The 20,735-nt window shown below is 38.9% G+C and overlaps 1 protein-coding gene across 4 annotated transcripts in view; it reads left to right on the forward strand.

The window, feature by feature from the left end:
- AKAP6 (A-kinase anchoring protein 6) overlaps positions 1-20,735 on the forward strand; it is a 539,834-nt gene that overhangs the window by 164,593 nt on the left and 354,506 nt on the right. For 2 of the 4 annotated variants that reach the window (XM_025443999.3, XM_049113620.1), the window contains one exon: positions 9,194-9,551. In XM_025443999.3, coding sequence (XP_025299784.1) covers positions 9,228-9,551 — 324 coding nt within the window. In that variant the 5' untranslated portion in view covers positions 9,194-9,227. Of the gene's footprint in view, positions 1-4,036; positions 4,636-9,193; positions 9,552-20,735 lie in introns of those variants that run through there. The other 2 variants (XM_049113619.1, XM_049113618.1) reach the window with 2 other exon arrangements.

Raw genomic sequence — 20,735 nt, forward strand, 5'->3', positions numbered from 1 at the left:
ATCCGTAGGGATATATTGCCCTTCTGTCATTGATATGTGACAGTAATCATGGAGTATTGCCAACTTGGGAAGTTTGCTTGAGCTTCAATGTCTGTAGTTTTTCCTGGGGCTTCATTTCTTGTATGATTGATTAAATGATTGCCCTGGTGGTTGCCCAAAGTCCAAGCCCTCTAATTACATGGTTGATTTTTCTGTCTGGCTAGCCTCATCTTGAGTCACCTTGTTAGAATAAACCGTCAGGTGTGGTCTGAGAGGCCCACAATAAATAACAAAAATACTCCTGACATTTGGGAAATTCAAAGATATAGAGGTTATCTCCTAGGAATCAGGACAAAGGTCAGATTTTTCTTTTTGTAAAGTTAATTCTTGGCTCTACACTCTTCCATCTCCATTTCTAGAGGTACCTGATTCTATCAATTCTAAAATGCTTAAAGATTCTGAAGTAAAATTAGGTTGATTCTTTGTTCTCTGCTCTGCTGGTTTAGGATTTAGCTTGCTTTCTTTCTTTCTTTCTTTCTTTCTTCTTTCTTTCTTTCTTTCTTTCTTTCTTTCTTTCTTTCTTCTTTTAGAAGATGTTATTTATTCATTTGAGAGAGAGAGGGAACAGAAGCAGGGGAGGGGGAGGAGCAAGGGCAAAGGGAGAGGAAGAGGAGCAAAGTGGGGAGGAGGAGGAGGAGAAGCAGACTCCCTGCTGAGCAGGGAGCCTGACATGGGGCTCCATTTCAAGACCCTGAGATCAAGACCTGAGCTAAAGGCAGACACTTAACTCACTTGAGCCCCCCAGGCACCCCTGGATTTAGCTTTCTTGAGTCAGCTGAGGTATTTATCACTTGTTCATCTAATTTTCAGTTTCCAAAACTTTTTCCTCCCATTCTTGAGTGTTTAGATTAAAAAAAGAAAAAATCCTCTGCAGTTTTATTAGTGGGATTTCTAGAGAAAGCAAAATTAGATTCATATATTCAGTATGCTATCTCTACTCAAAAGTCACCCAGCACTCTCATTTTGTTTGTCAGTAGCAACTTCTTCTAGAATACCTATTAGCACCAGGTAAATAAACACTGAGTTGGAAAACAATTGTATATTGGTGCATTAAAACAGACCAATTAATTTAGGCTTCGGAATCTTTAGAGAAATAGGGTTTAGGGCTCATTTCCTTTCTACTTTACATAAAGAAGTCACAAAAGATAAGTAGCCTCTTATTACTTATTGACTGAGGATTAAAATATAGGAATAGAAGAGAACCTTATAACTTCAATGTTATCTATTTTTACAATGTTTGAATTAATATATATTAGTTTTTAATTAATTTAAAAATAATTTTAGAACAGAAAGCAAAGTAACAATATTGCATTAAATAATCCCTAAAAAATTTTCCATTTTAAATCTATGATACTAGGTTTAATGGAGAACTAAAAATGGAGAATTCTTTTATATTTAATGGAGTAGGAAGGACAGTGCACAGAACTCCTTTTATCACTCTGATCTAAAAGTCAGATTTGTAGGCTCCCTGTCTCTCTCCCTTTCTCCTTTTTTTTTTTTTTTTTGGACTAGAAAGAGGTTTTTAAGGTTATGCTTTATATTAATGAAATCTACTTGGAAAAGAGGATGTTGATGTTGATCCTCTCATAATGCTAATTTCTCATTTCATTTTCTTGGTAAGTAAGAGAACATGCATTGATTTCCATTTTAGAATACAACTGCAATCCAATTTCTCTTCTTTTACAATCTTTTTAGAGTTTCTGCTCCATGTGGGATTCAGTCCAAACTCCTTGGTATGGAATGACCTTCTTAGCATTCTTAAATCCCCAACTTATCTTATAGCCTTATCTGTTCCTGTTCGCCATCAAGTTCCCATTTCCCCTCAGTGCCGAATTATTTGCTGATTTTCCCAACTTCTTGGTGTTGAGATGTTCCCCCAGGCTTTGATTCTTTCCCCACTTCCTTTCTATCCTTGCTCATCTAAATCATACCTGTTTTTACAAGCCTATCTCAATGTTACCTTACCAGAAAACATTCCTCCTTATTTTTCCTCCAGTTGACCCCAATCCGCTGGAGCCTCACGGGGCTTTTGTGGCTCACATCCTGCTTGTGTAATAGGTATCAGTGTGTGTGGGGTGGGGGGGGGGGGCAGTGGAGGGAAGGAAATTGTCTCTATTATAATTTCCTTGAGGGCAAATATGTTGAGTCATATATACACATAATATCTTATATAAAATTGATTCTCAATAATGTCAGTTGATTTGAAATGAATCTTGTTTTCTTTGTGTTAATAGCATTGGCAAGAGCAACGATTGCATAGATTATGTATTAGAGTTTTAGAATCCATTTCTTCTCAAGCTGTTTTCTTGAACAACAGAAAGGTAGCTGCCTAATGCTTAAAGATGATTATTAGCAACTTGGGATGGGAATAAGAAATATGAACACTCATCATTGAATCCAGGTCCACACTCTCATGACCATGAGCACCATTTGCAGCTAACTAGTTGATGCAGCCAAATGATCTGAGTGACAGGAACCAACTGCTGTGGTGGGGAAAAGAAAACCCAGAAGGTATGATGACTAGGCCAGTCAATCTGAGATTCCATGCCACAGGAGAAGAATTTGAATAATCTGGGGGTGGGGGTGGGGTGAGGGTAAGGAAGAGAAGCCCAGGATGGAAGATGATGGATGAAGTGTGTTATGGCTGTCGGAAGACCCTATGCTCTGGGTGAGGGAGTTAGTGGTGATTGAAGGGAGACTGGGAGAGGTCTTTGTGGGATTAACAGGGTATAATCAACCATCTGCCTGGGGACACAGCCATTCACAAAGGACATATTAAAGGGGAAAAAAGAGAGGAAACATCAGTGATAACACCAAGGAAACCTTTTTAATTGCAGAAATCTGTCAGAGCTCCACTATTTAGATGTCGGCCCTCTCTCTCCTCCCTTTCACTTGAAGTCCTATTCATGGATATCTGCTTGCAGGCTGTGTCGTAGCAGGAAGATTAGAAAGTGAGACTAATCTGGGGTTATGGCAGTGATCTCACTAAACCTTTTTACTCCAGGTGAATGCTGGACGACTTGGAGCCAGAAGGAGAGAGCTGAGGAGAAAGAGGAGACAATGATTGTGGAAACTTCCTTAGGGGCATCTTACAAAAACCACTCTCTATTTTCTCCCCAAGTAAAAATCTAACTTAACACTTGTTAGGAACTCTTGGGCTCCCCTCTTTAAGAGCTTAGAGCCATTTAAAGCTTCCCAACATCTGACCTCACAAGAGGCCAGGGAGATACACAGGCAGCAAGATTTAAAACCAGAGGATGAATTGGAGCCTCAACCATCTAGGTAGGCTGTGAGATTTAATTCAGCGATTTATTAAACTTGTTTTTGTGGTTTTTTTCACAGAGCCTGCTTCTAGAATGTTGGCATCAGATTCAGGGTACACCTCTTAACTTTGTTTATTTTTTCCTTAATGCAATCAAACCATGAGAACTAATCTTAGACACAAATGAAAACATTCCAGTCAACCTTTTTTCTCCTTTCAAAATTCATTGTCTTTATGAATAAGTTATGTGGAGAATGATTATGAGAATATAAAAAAAATGAAATGAAGATGGAGGGAAAAAGGACATGTTAGTGATTCCTAACATTTTCTCTATCTCAGTTTTGTAACATGTGCTGTGTAGCAAGCAGATCTGTTAATTTGGCTAGAATTGTGCTTTGGTCTCTTGTTTTTTTTAGGGAGTAAGCAGAGCACAGAAAGATTGAGAGGAAGTATTTGGGTTTGGGGTTTATTTCATAGATAGTAAACTGCCTCTCAAACTATACACATGATGATGTTCTTACTTGGAAAGAACAGTTTCTTCCTAAGAAAAGAGAGGGGACTTGAACCTATTTCCTTCAGATTGGCCTTGTCAGCTGGTTATATTAATGTAGTCCTATTTATTTATAAATTTATTAATTTCTTCTGCTTTAGGATTGCTCAGTTTTTAAAATACACAGTTCTTTTGAACTGTGACTGGATGTGCTCTGTCTACCCAGACAATCTTTTCCATAGTGATCCTTGTTTTGGCAACTGTCTCCTCTTTCTCTGTGCACTTATCACGGCTTGTTTGCAAAAGACCTAACTATAACTGCACAGGCCTGGAGCTTATACATTAGCTTCCAAATAGGGACAGTGGAGTAGCCTTCTCTTCGGAAGAGATTTAGGCTACAAAGGGCATATGAAGTCTGTGCTCCACAGACTCACAGTGCCCTGCATGGCATGGAGCAGCCCTGACACCAGCTTTTATCTTATTTGGCCACAGGAAGAGAACCCAAGGGGGGTGGAAAAGGAGGAGCCAGACGCTTAATCCTGAAGGAACTTTAGGGACAAAGCATTTACAGTGAGTACATTTGGCAGATTTCTGGCTTTTCTATTCTTTTATTTAAGAGAGAAAAATTACAAGAGAAGAGAGAAAGAGGTGGGCAGCTTTGATGGCTGTGTAGTTGCATTTTTTTTTTTTTTTTTTTGGTCTCCTAGCTTGGTAGAAGAACACTCTCTGATTTAAATCTGTCTTATTCAAGCCAAATACCTTCTGCTAAAGTCAGGTTTCAACTAAAGACTTGTGGACCATCAGGAAGATAGCAGAACCAATCCTTGTTAGTAAGCAATTCATGGTATGTTTCTTCTGTTTCTATAGAATGATAAATAGAAAAGCGCTCCCACAAATTAAAAAAAAAAACAAAACTTTAAAATCTTTACTGCTTGCAGGGTTTTGTACTTTAAATGTTGAATCTTCTTTGGATTTGTGGAAAGGAAAGGATTTGATTTATGTTATTTTTAACAGCAGCTGGGATAAAGGTGGTATTATCTCTAATGCTGGAAAGGTGGCCACAGATAAGCATTTGATGGGGGAGGGGGGAGGGGAGGACACTGGTTTCCAAAAAGCTGGTTGATTACTTCTATCGCATACTTTTGGATCCCGAGTAAGTGGGTGGGCACCTGTACACATTGGGGTCATTGCTTTCATTTGCATCATCGGAACTTGTCTGCTGGCTGTAAAAGAAAATTGCTCTGTGGCTGGAAAGGAATCTTTTCACAAGACGCCTTATAAAGAAGAATGCAAAACTTATAGCATTTAGAAGAATATATAATAGACTTGTGTCAAATTTCCTATATTTGCATTCAAATGGAGCAATTAATTTGGTGGGAAAGCAAACGGGAGTAGTCATGATAGGGGCAGGAAAATATACACAAAGATTGTTACTATAGGTCTCTAAAATGTGAAGCAGTTTTCCTTTAAGTTCTAAGTTTATCTTTGACATCAGATGTAATTTTGTGATAATCAAAACTAGAGATTGGTTATCCATGGGTGATACATTAAGTGAATTATCAGAATTGGAAATAAAATGTTTATAGTAATTACTTTCCATGAAAATGGATAATTAACCAATTTTATGCCTCTTCCCAGGCTTGCTATGCTATTATGACACATAAGATATTTTTTTCCCAGTGGCAAAGGTGTATGAGGGAATAGAAATTGAAATAAAACTTGAGTAGAGCACTACTTTGCTTTACTTCTCTGAGATATGTAAATTCTCTTGTTTATAGTTTCATCAGTTAAATATGGAAACATCACATCCAGGTTGAAATTTTATACATGCAGAAAAATTTTCCTCTGCAGCTTGAATGTAAGTTTTCCTTACTCATGTGTGATGAACACTAGCTACATTTTTGTTTAATGTTTTTATTTTCTTCTGTGTGTCCTCTACATACATAACCTCAACATCTCTCTTGTCTTTAATTTCAAACCCTAAGGGGAGAGAATCTGCTGTGTTTGTTTCTCTGGGAGGAATTAGCAACATATAATGTGTAAATAGTGGTTTACAAAAGGCATTTGCATGGTAATACTTTATTTCATTCCATTAAGTAGGATAAATCTATTAATACTGTTTATGTACTTTGGTAAAACGGAGGGCCAGCACTCAATGTCTACACAGTTCTCAGTATAGGCGGGATGCTTCCAATGGCTTTGAAGTCTCTGGATAAATAACCCTAGGTAATCACAGATCCTTATGGTCAGATGGGATCTCACTCATCATCTAGTCCAGTTTCGTCATTTTACACTATGGAGAAACTGATACTCAGAAATCTGGAGCCACTTGCCCCACACAAAACTGTATTGTGTCTGCTTTGTGCACAGCCTGATGGTATATATGGAAATGGTGTATGGTGGGACAAAAATTGCTTTGAGCCAGTTTTTTAGTGTGTTCTTTAGTTTACAGTAGGATGTATATTCCAGCGAAGGTCCTGTGTTGATTTAGAAGTTTCAGAGAAAACACAATGATGGAGCATCATTGTTCAGTTGTGCAGGGTGCTGGGGAGGGATCTGGGGTCAGGTATCTGAGTGGGTATTGTGGGTGTGGCTGAAACCATTCATTGTCCACTACCCTGGTATTTAGTTTTCTAATTTGGGTGAATCTGGTTTCTTAGAAGAGGTAGCCACTGTGACACCAGTGTCTTCTTCATTATTCACCAGTTCTGTGACCTTCCATTGGAAACCTTTACTTTTGTGTATCACATTCCTTCTCTGGGATTGTGATTCTAAATAGATCCCCCAGAGGGCAGTGATTAAAAATTTAAAAGTGCTCTGGGAAATCAGAACCAGAGCCTATCTGAGCCCGGGGTGTGAATAAGTAGTATGGTAGGTCACTCTTCCTGGAGTTTTATCACTCCTGGAGTTTTGATATCTCTTAATTGTTTGTTTTTTTGTTTTTTTTTTTAAATAGGCAAGTGTAGTATTATTTTTAAAAAATGTATGCAAGGATGGTTAAAAATGTGGGGTATGGATTCCTCCCTCTTGCAATCAAATTGAGAAAGCTGTTGAATTGAAGCCTGAAAACTGTTCTCTAAGTCAGGTACCAAAGTGATAAACCTACTTTATAACATAATACTTTATTTTTGCAAAAGACTTTGCTTTCAAAAATTCATCCATAAACCTGCTAATCATTTCATTTAAAAATTAAATGTACACTGCAGCATTTGGAAGGCTTCTAAAATAATATGTCATAATAATAATTTATTCTTAAGTCTTTTGCCAATTCAGTAAGTCTTTTAATTCTCTGTGCCCATTTCTGTATGGAAAGTTACATGTTCCTGGTAAAACTGGGAGCTTCCTTCCACCTCTATTTTTGTACATAAAATAATTTTGGTGTTGTTAGTGAATATTAAGAATCTAAAGAAATACAGGCTATTTTCTGACAATCACATTTAATTTCACATTTTGGTTAGCCACCTTTAATCTTTGGGGAAAGGAGCCAGAATGCGTAGAACCAGAAAAAGTCTAATAAAAGAAACCCATTACCTTTGGTAGAAGAACCTGCTCTTGAAACTAAAAATAATGTCTATGTAAAATGTTTAAAGAACAAGACCCTAAAAGTTGTTATTTTATATGAGACTGGGTCTAATATAAAAAGTAATTATGTAGCTTAGATCATTACATTAGTAAATGAGCTTATTCTTTTTTTTTTTTTTTTTAAGATTTTATTTATTCATTCATGAGAGATGCAGAGAGAGAGGCAGAGACACAGGCAGAGGAAGAAGCAGGCTCCATGCAGGGAGCCTGATGTGGGACTTGATTCCAGGACTCCTGGATCACGACCTGAGTCAAAGGCAGATGCTCAGCTGCTGAGCCACCCAGGCATCCCAAATAAGCTTATTCTTAAGCTTATCAACTTTATCATGACTTACACTTATTTTCCTTTTTAAAAAGATTTCATTTATTTGAGGGAGAGACAGAGATAACAACAGAGAGCACAAGCATGGGGGAGAGGGAGAAGCAGGCTCCCTGCTTAGCAGGAAGTCCCATGTTGGACTCAATCCCAGGACACTGAGATCATGACCTGAGCAGAAGGCATATGCTTAACTAACTGAGTCACCCAGGCGCCCTTATACTTGTGTTATTTTAAACATATTTAATTAACATTTTATTTTATTTGTAATTTTTAAAAAAGATTTTATTTACTTATTTGAGAGAAAGAGAGTGAGAGAGAGAAAGAGCACAAGTGGGGGAGGGGCAGAAGGAAAAGGAGAAGCAGACACCCCACTGAGCAGGTTGCTGAGGGATCATGACCTGAACTGAAGGCAGCCCCTTCCTTAACCCACTGAGCTACCCTACCCAGGCACCCCTTAATTAACATTTTAATATTATGTGTTTAAGACCAAATTATTACTCTTGAGATTCCAGAGGCCCCTAAAAATTTCAACATAACCAAATATTAATGTAATTTAAGTTGATAGTTATTAATATTAATAATATTAATTAAATATACTGTATATTCTAATCCATGATTTATACTTTCTGGCAAAGTATGGGTTTGGAATTACTACTACATGATGTCTATTTATCTAACATATCATAGAAAGGAGCAACCTCTCTTGAATTCAGCATGGTGTTCCGTTAATTAGAACATGTTCCCCTCTGCTTAGCCCATAGATTGAATGTATTGGTTGTAATAGCCAAAATGATGCTTAGGTGCTTGTAGTAGAAAAGCCCTAAATGCTGGTGCCTAAAACCAGATAGTTTTTTTCTCAGTAAAAGAAGTTCAGGACAACAGTCTAGGACTGATACAGTAGCTCCTTGTTATCATGTGGGATTCATGTTCTGACCACCCTGCTCTACCATCTTCTACTGGCATACCCAAAAGCATCTCCTGGTCTGAGAAAACAACTGGAACTCTGGCTGTAAAGTCCACATTACAGGCTAGAAGAAGGGGGAAACACAGAGGGGCAGAAAGAAGGCCTCTCCTTACTTAATTAAATCAGCTCCCTTTACACAGCTCTCCCAAACATTCTGTACAATTCCACTTACATCTCATTGGTCAGAACTTAGTCACATGGCCATACCTAGCTGCCGTGGAGATAGGAAATGTAGTTTTAAATTCTTGGCAGAAATATGCACAGCTGAAAATCAGGATCTTATTAGTAAAGAGTGAGGAGAGAGTGGATGCTGGGGTAGGCAGTACCACGTGGTTCGTGTTCCTATTATATGCTGGGTCTTGGGGCTACTACATAGAAACTCACAACACCTCCTTCTGTTTTTGCCATGGGCTTTGGTTTCTTAATTTAGAAATCTGGCTTAATTTAGAAATCCTGTTTCTTCTGTGAAGTATCATTTCTTTATTTGGCAATCTTGTCTGACTCTTTCCTGCTTTCTTCTTTCCTCTTGCCTTTCAGCTGTTTTGGAAAGAAGTAAGGTTTAGACTTCTCAATGTTAACCATGAGCGTGACACTTTCCCCGCTGAGGTCACAGGACCTGGATCCCATGGCTACTGATGCTTCACCCATGGCCATCAACTTGACGCCCACTGTGGAGGAGGGTGAGGGAGAAGAGGCAATGAAGGATATGGATTCTGACCAGCAGTATGAAAAGCCACCCCCATTGCACACAGGGGCTGACTGGAAGATTGTCCTCCACTTACCTGAAATTGAGACCTGGCTCCGGATGACCTCAGAGAGGGTCCGGGACCTAACCTATTCAGTCCAGCAGGACTCAGACAGCAAGCATGTGGATGTGCACCTAGTTCAACTAAAGGTAAGGAAGGTCTCTGGACTTAGGTCCATTCTAGACAGAAGTCTGAGAAAGGTTATAGCACCTGGAGCCTGAGCTCTGTACCTTGTAATGAGGAAACAACCAGGAAGAAAAACAGAATAGCAGGTTTGATCCGCAGGGGCAGATTTCATTCTTTCCTGATTTTACTTCATGGATTGATTATCTGGAATCAAACTGATCTTAGGATATAATGTGGAGAAGTGAGGAAAGAGAAGGGCATTTTGGTATAGTGTCATAGAAATTAGTTATGAAATAAAAATATTATAAAGAGGTTTTGTAAAAAGACTCTCACAGGTAAAACATCATACTGAGCTGTGATTGTGAGTATAGTATATGATTATTACCTTCTGTTACAGTTGATGATGCCTTTGTAGCATAGAATAGATTCTGGCATGATGGGAATGGGCGATGTTCTTTTAAAATGAGTCCTTTCATCCAGGTACAATGCACCATGTGGAACAAGGGTGCTTTTATAACAACTCATTCAAAGTTCAGATGTAAAAAAAAAAAAAAAAAAAAAAAAAATCTGTGGCTTCTAGAGCCCTTGAAAAGCTGACTTTATTATTAATGAAATGGAGGTTCTAGTAAAGAACGCTACTGCTAATAGAGATTTTGGCCTAGGGACACCAAGGTACAGTGAATCTTGTCCTGTCATAGCCACTTCTCTCTTCCAGGTCCCCAAGGCAAACACGCACTCAGGTTAATGACCAGCAAAGCAAGGCAGATTTACAATCAGGGCATTGGCCCCAAACTCTGATGTAAATTTCTAGTTAGATGTGATCCTAAGGAAAATTCTTTTACCTAAGCTCATTCATTCTAAACTATCTGAAACCAAAGACCAAACAGATTCTTGGATCTTAACACTTAAATGGTTTATAGTCTGCAGCCATTAGTTGAGAAGAGATGGACAGTTAAGGTAACAACAGGACATGTGCCCCAAAGCCTAGAGCACAGCCTACTCAGCCTTCTTGGGCTGATTTAGCAGATCCTGAGCCCAGCTGCCGCATTTGAGAGATTGTCCAAGACAGGGAAAGAAAGAGTTACGTGGGGAGAGAGAGAAAATTTTTAAAAACCAGAATGGCTGGGCTTCTCCCAGGTGGAACGGGCCTGAGTGGTCTTCTTTCCACGGGATCTTGAGAAGGAAAAAGTGCAAAAAGGTTATAGAGACATGACTAGGAACCAACTTCAATGCAAGCCAGCCTGTTTCCCCACTGTGGCAACAAAGAATAATGTGTCTCAGTCCTTGAAATAGGGTTCCTTTAATCAAAGGAGCAGCTCTCCCACTCCTAGAGGCAGGAGTGAAATGCAAGTCAGAGGCTCCACCCACCCCCCTCCTTTGTTCCCCTTATGTTGCACTTACATGTGGCTCCCATAAGTAAATGCAGGGTTTGCAGTTGTAAGGAAAGTTAACTGTTGCTCCCCCAAATCTTCAGATTTACACGGAGAAAATGGTAAAAGAGTAAAGAGAATGGCAGGGGTGGGGGGTAGAAATGGAAATATCTTGAGAAGACCCCACTAAAAATGCTGCAGAGGGCTTCTAAAAACATTACCGTGTCTGTTAACTTCATTTAATTACATCAGTAATACATGCAAATTTAAATTTCAGACAGGAATGTAAAGTTTTTATATGATCAACCAGGGTTATGGTTAGTGTTTGAGTAATCACCTCTAGGGTGATTTGCTTGTCTTTTTCTCCTTGGAACTGTCTGTCACCTTCTCATCTTAGTCCAAAGGCATCTCACACCTGCCTCCATCCTGCTCTGCTCCACAGTAAGGTCTGCTGTCTCCTCTGCTGAAAGAGGAGCCTCAGAAGGGTAGGAATTCAACAAAGTAATCACGCAGTAGTTAATCAGTGACTGTTAAGGGATGAATTGAAATTGTTTTATGTTCATTTGATTTTAGGGATTCTATCATTACTTTTTTTGCAACTTCTTTCATCAAGAAACTTAACCAAACATTTTCTATTATGTTCTCAGATATTTTGTAATAGAAGAGCCCTTCCACATTGAGCCCAAAGTCAACGAACTCTGGTCAGTGAACTGAAGCTTAATCTCCACAAGGATTTAGTTTTGGTCTCCTTATCTGCTTTGTTAAATTTCCCTCTTTTTAGCATAATATTTCTTTATTTCATCAAGCACCTTCAGGCATTTAAACAATTTTTAAATACATTTCAGTTTCTTAGATTTCCACGTTGATCCACAGAACAAAGGGGGAACTTGGGCATAATGTTTTATATGTGAAAACACAAGGAAACAACCTTATAGAAGCTGCTCTCAATTAAGGGGTGTGGCAAAACAGAGGAGCAGGCCCAGCCTGGGCAAAGCCAGCCATCTGCTATGGGGCATCTCACTTTGGCAACTACTACCTTGGTGAATAACTCAGTTTATTAATTTACCATGAAAAATAACCATCACAGGGATCCCTTTAAGGACCATCAAGACACAGATGATTTCTAAATTTATATATCTATCCTAATGTTCTCCCAGGAACCCCACCTATCTACCTGACATCTCTAATGTGTCTTTAAGTGAGCATCTCAAACCAGATATGTCCACTGAAAAGCTCTTAATCCCTCTGACCCCCATATCTTTTTAATTTCGGTGGAAGGCACCACACTTTGCCAACCCCAAGTATGACTCCCCATTCCACACATATGTCTATCCAGATGTCCTATGGCTCCATCTCCAAAATGTGACCTAAAGCCATTAACTTCTCCCTAACACTGCTGCTGTCACCCTAGACAGGCCACAAGACTGCTTGCCTGGGTTACTTTTAGAGCTTCCTCTACCACCCTGCAGTTTATTCTCCACACAGTAGCCAATGGAATCTTTTAAAAATGTAAATCATGTCATGTTACTCTCTTGCTTCCTATTGGCCATAATAAACCCAAATCTCTTCCTGTGGCTCTGCACCTGGTTTGGTTCTCTGGCCACATCTCTTGTTATTTTCTTCTTGTTCATAAAAGCTCCAGACACATTGGAAGTTCCAAAGGGATGTTAGGCTAGTTTGCCTCAGGGCTTTTCTTGTTCCCTCTGCCTAAAAATTTTCTTCCTCTGTCTTTGCCTGGCAGAGTCTGGATCCTCATCAAGCAGTCAGGCAGAGGGGTAGTTAAGTTCTAACATCTGGAGGTGCAAGCCTAGGAGAGAGTTGGGCAGGAGTTGGAATGGTGAGGCCTGTTCTGTTTGGTAAAGGGCAAGCACACAAAAAAGGAGTTACCCTCACTTAACTTGACTTTTGCCTCACACTCCCTTTCATATTGTTCGATTTATGTCTTGTCATCATGGTCTTCTCTATCATCGCGTGGACGTCTAACTTAAAAAATCGGTTCAAAAGTGCTTTTGGAGAATACTCACGAGAGGCTCAGCCTCTGGTTTTGTTTGCTTGTTTATTTTGTTTTTTAGATCCAACATGTAAATGAAATTTTACGGTATTTGTCTTTCTTTGTCTGACTTATTTCACTTAGCATAGTGTCTTCTAGGTCCATTCACGTTGTCACAAACTGCAAGATTTCATTCTTTTTTATGGCTGAGTCATATTCCATTGTGTATATATACCACATGTCCTTTATCCATTCATCTATGGATGGGTACTTGGATTGCTTCTGTATCTTGGCTATTGTAAATAATGCTGCATCAACATAGGGAGGTATATATATATACATATATATATATAATTAGATTATTATTATTTGTATTTAGTTGTATATGTTCTTTATTTATTTTGGATATTAACCCCTTATCAGATAAATCATTTATAAATAACTTCTCCTGTTCAATAGGTTGCTTTTTTGTTTTATTGATGGTTTCCTTTGCTGTGCTAAAGCTTTTTATTTTGGTATACTCCAAATACTTTAATTTTGCTTTTGTTTTCCATGTCTGAGGAGACATATCCATAAATATGTTGCTAAGACTGATGTGCAGAGATTACTGCCTATGTTTCTTTTTAGAAGTTTTATGGTTTCAGGTCCCCATTTAGGTCATTAATGCATTTTGAGTTTATTTTTTGTATGGTATAAGAAAGTGGTCCAGTTTTATCCTTTTGCATCCACTTTTCCCAACATCGTTTATTGAAGAGACTGTCTTTTCCCCACTGCATAATCTTGTCTTCTTAGTTGTAGACTAATTGACCATATAAGCCTGGGTATATTTCTGGACTCTCTAGTATGTTATATTGACCTATTTGTCTGTTTTTGTGCCAGAACCATACTGTTTTGATTCCCATAGCTTTGTGGTATGTCCTGAAGTCTGGCACTGTGATACCACCAACTATATTCTTCTTTCTCAAGATATATTTGGCTATTTGGGATCTTCTGTGGTTCCATCCAAATTTTAGGATTATTTGTTCTAGTTCTATAAAAAACACTATTTTGATAAGGATTGTATTGAATCTATAGATTCCTTTAGGTAATAGGCACATTTTAACATTAATTATACTAAATGGCACTTTCTCAAAGAAGCTATTCCTGACCCCTGTTCTTGAAACACCCATCCCCTTCCCCAGCAATTATCTAGTCCATTATTCAGCTTATTTATTTACTTATTTAGCAATGGTTCTTATCACTAGCTACAATTATTTATTTGTTTTCTTGTTTGTGTTAGCTCCATTGACCTCAAATGTCTAATTCTCTGCTCTATCCCTTTTGCCTAGGACAAGAACCAGGCACTTGACAGGGGCTAAGTAGTGGAGTCCAAGTCTGTATGGTCAATACCTTCTCTGCCCATAGATAGGCTTATACTGGAAGTCACATAAAGAAGGCTGCTTGATGGGGAGTGAATTAGGACAGAGGCAGTGGATGAATCAAGGCCCAAGTACATTTGGGCTGTTATTTTCTCATCAGGGAGATTCTGAACAGCTCAGAAATCTTGGAGATATTGCCAAAGAGAGTCTGCACAGGAGAGCCTAGGTGGCTTCTTTCTGTAAGTGGCTGTGCCTGGTCCTCCTCCTCCTCCTCCAGACTTTTCTGTCTGACTGCCTTCTTTGGTAATGATTTTGGCCAAAAAGCATATGCTCAGGTCTTTTAGACCCAAAGTTACTCCTTTTCTTTAAAGGTAATTTTGCTTATCTTCTGGTCATTAGGTTGATCTTAAAGTGTATTCATCAGAGACTATACTTACCAACCTTATTTCCAAGTTCTTAGGGGAAGTTTTATTGTAACCCCCAGGATGAATTACAAAGCACTATTATAAAGTTCCCAAGTTGGTGATAGGGAAGTGATTGTTCTAGAGAGTGAATAAAAACATTTAACGTTAAGATTAAAATACGGAAACGATATAATATACTATGTAGTTTTCCCATTTTTTATGCTAAAAATGTAATCCACATATTTTACTTCTTTGTTTCCAGATATTCTTTAGTAAGAACCATGGGAAGCCAGCTGAACTATTTTTAGAAACTCTCTCTCTCCTCTTTTGGATTCAGAGGCTGCACTATGTACGAAAACCAGACTGAGAACCTTACAAGATTTTGGCTTTAACTGAGACTCTCATCTGGATGAATGTATTTGGATGCTAACTAGGCAAATTCAGCACCTCTGCTTCCTGATTAACAGTCTTCTTAGATAGAATATTATTTGTATTCCTGGCAACATGACAGGGAAGAGGCAAGGCTTAGACTAGCTAGCATAAACTAAATTATATGGCTGCATGACAAATAGAAGTTTTGACGTGACTTAGCTGGAATCAGCTCCCCAAGTAACACTGTAGATAAATTGTACTCCGAGCCACCTTCAGATGACGTTTGTGTCTGTTTCTTCGATTTGGGCCTGATTCTCAAAGTTAGAACATTAAACAGAGACTCTGGTTACAAGATGTTCTGACTGGATTGTATCCAGACTGAGATGTGCCTGACATCTGGAGTGGATCCAGATACCCAGGGACTCACATGGGGTCTGGAAGTCTTGCTGGAAAAAAGGCTTGAGTCCTCTCTATAGCTGAGGTTGGCATAACAGATGGGCCTGATGGATGGAAAGTGTTGGAAGTCCTGGGATGACAGAGCTCTTGGGAGAGAATTCACCCTCATCATGGGGCAAGGAGTCTGTCTCAGTGCAGAAGGGACTATGAGGAGGGCAATGGTAGTTTGTGGTAAAGTGTGTTTCTGGTCCTGGAACCCATCCTGAGCAGCCAGCCAGGCAGCGTGGGGACCCAGTGAAGCAAGGAGCTTGTGGGTGTGACTTGGAGGACTTGTGTCTCTGCTGATGCTCTACCTAGAGTCCTTCCCTTCCACTTGTGCAGCAGGGGTAGAGGGGAGAGTGTTGTCTTTCTTCCCCTGCTGGAGTATAACTAGCTGAGCTCTTCTTGAGGTGGCAGAGGGATAGCAAAGTGGCAGCTGCGCAGTGTAGGCTCCTCTGGCTATGGCCGTGAGCAATAGCCAGGGTCGATTCTTGGGCCATCTAAAACACGCCCTAGGAGTCTCAAAATCTCTTGCTAAAGGGGACTCTGAAAGAAACTAAAATTCTGACATCGGCAGTTTGGAGCTTAGTGGATTCTGGTATTAATGTTAATATTATCAAGTGTTAAAGCCTAAAACATTCAATTTTACCATTTTTGGGCAATTTCTGATTTCTAACACATCTTAAGTTAAAGTTAAGTAAGCATCAATTTGAGATTGAAGACCAAATAGCTTTGTTTTGGGGGAAGCGTAGATATTTTTTTCTTTTGCCATTTAGACTGCCAATTTCCAAGAAGTAGGTCTCAATTCATTAGTGTGTTGTGGAATCAATTTAATGAATTACAGAGTTAAAACAGTGAAATAGAATTACTTGAAGTAAGGATAAATATGATTTTGTGAAACTTGGTTAGTTATATACATATTATATATATATATATATATATATATATATATATATATATATATATATATTTTATATCTATATATTGAGTCATGGTGTAAACCTATGTCTTTTACTGAGTCAAAGCCAGGACAGTTTGATAGTTACTGCTTTAGACCTCTGTCAACTTTTCTTTTTTTTTTTTTTTTTTCTGTCAACTTTTCTCAATGTCTTTGATATATACTTTAATTTTGGAACATATCATGCAAGTAAATGTAACCTGGTGCTAATTTTTCCAACACCATTGTTTTTTGTACTTATTTGGGAACAGAACTCACATGAAATGCTCATTAAATTGGCAACACTAAAAGCATATTCCAAACCTCAGGAAACTGGAAAATAAAGCTGAGTTTTCTTTTCTTTTCTTTCTTTTCTTTTTTTTTTTTTTCAAAGATTTTATTTATTCATTCATGAGAGACACAAAGAGAGAAGCAGAGACACAGGCAGAGGCAGAAGCAGGCTCCATGCAGGGAGCCCGATGTGGGACTCGATCCCGGGACCCCAGGATCATGCCCTGGGCTGAAGGCAGGTGCTAAATCGCCGAGCCACCCAGGGATCCTCTGAAAGCTAAGTTTTCTATTAATAGATATAAAGATGTCAATTTGTTTTTATTTTCCCAACACCCAGATTTGTAGCTGGAATCTTTTTTGGTTGATGTGAATTCCTTGGAGCGTATTTTCTCAGGGAAACTAGATGCTCATGGTCAAGTGTTTTGAGAGTGTGGCTACAGTTTGGTGCTTATCTGTGAAAAAGATTTTCTACAATTAGTGCCTACATTATGAAATGATATTTGATATCATTGACCAATAAAGATGGACGAAATAAAAAGAATGCTTAATGTTTGAAAGGCTAGTTTTAGATATTCAGGACACCCAATTATGTGGAAAAATCTATCTCAGTCATTGACTAAAATACTCCCCTTTCCTACTCCCACATCTAATGCTAGAAACCTGGCTGTGTGCTAACTAAATACTTTTTGATTGTTGAATCGTTAATATATTTTCAAAACGATTTTGGGAGATGATCTAAAAGTTTCAGATCTAGCACATTTTTTATGCATGTGAATATTCATGGTTAAAACATGGGAAAATTAACTTTGGTAGCTTCTGGCACATATTACTATGGGAAGTTTTTGAGTATGTGTGAACGTTAGGCACTGATTTATTGCACTGATGTATTTAGAGCTCAGGATGAACATTAATTGTTAAGGTGTCCCAATAAGTCTACCAAATGGCCCAGCTGTGTGATTTTTTTTTTTAAGAGAGGGAGAGAGAGGTGCAGAGGGGCAGAGGGTAAGAGAGAGAATCTTAAGCAGTATTAAGATATAAAAGGACTCGAAAGTGAGAAAGTGTGGAGAAATGCATTTTTAAAAAAGATTTTATTTATTCATGAGAGACAAAGAGAGGCAGAGACATAGGCAGCGGGAGAAGCAGGCTCCTTGCAAGGGAGCCCGATGGGGGACACAATCTCAGGACCCTGGGATCATACCCTGAACCAAAGGTAGACGCTCAACCACTAAGCCACCCAGGCATCCCAGAAATGCATTATTTTGATGAGAGAAGTCTTGCTGGGATTTGTTACTTTAAAAAAATGGGTTTAATGTCAGCATGTACAGTCTTCCAGTTATGGAGTGAATAAGTCATGGAGATGAAAGGTACAGCATAGGGAGTATAGTCCATGTTATTGTAATAGAAATGTATGGTGACAGATGGTAGCTACACTCGTGGTGAGCATAGCACAACACATAAAGATGTTGAATCCCTGTGCCATATACTTGAAACTAATATAATATTGTGTGTCAACCATACTTCAATTATAAAAAAATAAAATAATGTCAGCATGAACTATCACTGAACCATAATAGTCATCAGTTTCCATGGTCTCAGGGCATTAGATGTTTGTAGGAGCAGTCACCAGAAGCAGGGTATGAGCTAACTCTCTTCCCTTGCCTAGAGAGTTTTCAGTTCGATAGCATTCCCTGAATGGCTGATATGTACCAGGAGTTTTTATTTATAGTATTTTATTTAACCCTGACCATAATTCCCTATCATAGATAGATGAAGAAGTTTAGTCTTAGAAAGGTCAGCAGCCGGGATGCCTGGGTAGCTCAGCAGTTGGGCACCTACCTTCAGCCCAGGTTGTGATCCTGGGATCTGGGATCGAGTCCCGCATCGGGCTCCCTGTGAGGAGCCCACTTCTCCCTCTGTCTATGTCTCTGCCTCTCTCTCTCTCTCTCTCTCTCTGTCTCTCATGAATAAATAAATAAATCTTAAAAAAATAAGATGCTTATTTCAAGGTATTTTTTTTAAAAAAGGTCAGCAGCTGATCAGCTTGGGAGTCAAACCATGCTTTTTGAGTCTTAAGTTGAATATTCTGTTTTAATGCAGTAGCCTCACACCCATTTAAGGGTGTGAGAAATTTTGGTGGCTATAAAGTATAAGACAGTTTCTGGTTTTCTTGTATTAGATGCTTAAGATTAATGGATTTGAGGGTGGTGCCTCATTGTTTTTCTTTTCTTTCTTTAATTAAGAAGAAGATCCAACTTATATGTATTTCAATTCATCACCAGTAGGAATGTGAGTGTTTTGAAGTGGGATGTACATGAAATCCTGGGGTCCTTCTGAGTAGGGGTTGTTCATAGCTACTCTGAACTAGGGAGAGAACTTTGTTTCTCTTCATTACTTGCTGCTACCTTGCCCGCTCTTCCTCCTTCAAAATTTTATATCTCAAGGAGGGAAACATGTGATCTAACTAAAGTGAAATGATACCAAGGTGTGAATTACTAGTATCCTAACATAGAAGTGAGTGGAACAAGAGATAGACATCTTTAATGATAAATGTTAAGAAATCAATCGATTTCCAGGAATGGCATGTATAGAGACAGTGGTTCTATCCTTGCACAGAAGAATCTCCTTGGAAGCTTTTTTAAAAAATCCATTTCCCAGACTATATTCTAGACAGCTATATTAGAATCTGGGTTTAGACCTAGGTATCAATCATTTTAAAGACTCCTCAGGTGATTCCAATGCACTCTAGGGCTGAAAACCCCCAGAAGATGATTTTTAAGCAGAGGACTTTTGTCTTTTTTTTTTTTTTTTTTATGATAGTCAGAGAGAGAGAGAGGCAGAGACACAGGCAGAGGGAGAAGCAGGCTCCATGCACCGGGAGCCCGACGTGGGATTCGATCCCGGGTCTCCAGGATCGCGCCCTGGGCCAAAGGCAGGCGCCAAACCTCTGCGCCACCCAGGGATCCCTAAGCAGAGGACTTTTGGATACATTTCATTTGTCAATGCCTTCTCCTGTTCCTAAAAAAAAAAAAAAAAAAAAAAGACAGCCAGAGATTTAAAGTCACTGATTTAGGAGCAAAAACTCCTACATGACATTTTGAATTTTTGCAGTTTCTCAAGTGACCTCATATACTCAGTAAAAAATAGTAAGAGGCAAGGGAATACATTCATGCCAGATACCAGCCTGTATGTTTTAAATGTATCAGTGTTATTCTCTTAAATTTTTTATAAACAAAAGAAAACCGAATTCGGGTAAAGTAAATGTTTCTCTCTCATTTAATTCATACAACTTTTTGAATTAGAAATTATTTTGCAGAGAAGTTCAGGCACAGGGCTGCCCACCTATAATTGTGCAGACTGTATATATATATATGTCACCTTTTGAAGTTATGCAGTGCACTACATGCACAACATCCTGTGGCTGTTTTGTATAGTCATGGGAGCTAGCTTGAGCAAAGGTTGCTTTGAATATGAAAGACAGAAGGCTTCTTTCCCTGGAGCCAAGGAATGATGAATGATATATATTGTTGAAGTTAGCGGAGACACATTTTGAAGGACCATAAATACTTTGAATGCCTCAGAGGAGTCTACAAACAAAGAAATAACATGGTAAAAACCTGTGTCTTTGGATGAGTTTGTGGTAAGTGCATGGTGATCTGGGAAGGGGAGAGATGTGAGACAGCTATGGGGACATTTGGTAAATGACAAATGGTGGCTGGCTTGGGTAGTGAGAGTTGGAAACAAGAAAAAGTCCATCAGACCAAGTGGCTGCTATAAGCCCAGAGAGGCCGCGGGGGTCAGAGGTGACTGGTATTCTGCGGCTAAATTTGCCCTCATCAGACTCAAATTGAACTGCTGTGTCTACTGTCACTTTGCGTTAGGGCTGAGGGCTGTATTTCTTTGTATAAATGTGAATAGAATATAAAGGAACAGAATAGAAATCTCTCCTGGGTTCATTTTAGCCGTGTGGATGTTATTAGTGGGCTTTTTGGAGTAGCTGCTTCCATTGTTCTGTGATAACTTAATGAGCCAATTTTCTTCATTATCTGAATG

Source organism: Canis lupus, chromosome 8, assembly GCF_003254725.2.
Source record: "Canis lupus dingo isolate Sandy chromosome 8, ASM325472v2, whole genome shotgun sequence".
In the NCBI taxonomy this organism is placed as follows: Eukaryota; Metazoa; Chordata; class Mammalia; order Carnivora; family Canidae; genus Canis; species Canis lupus.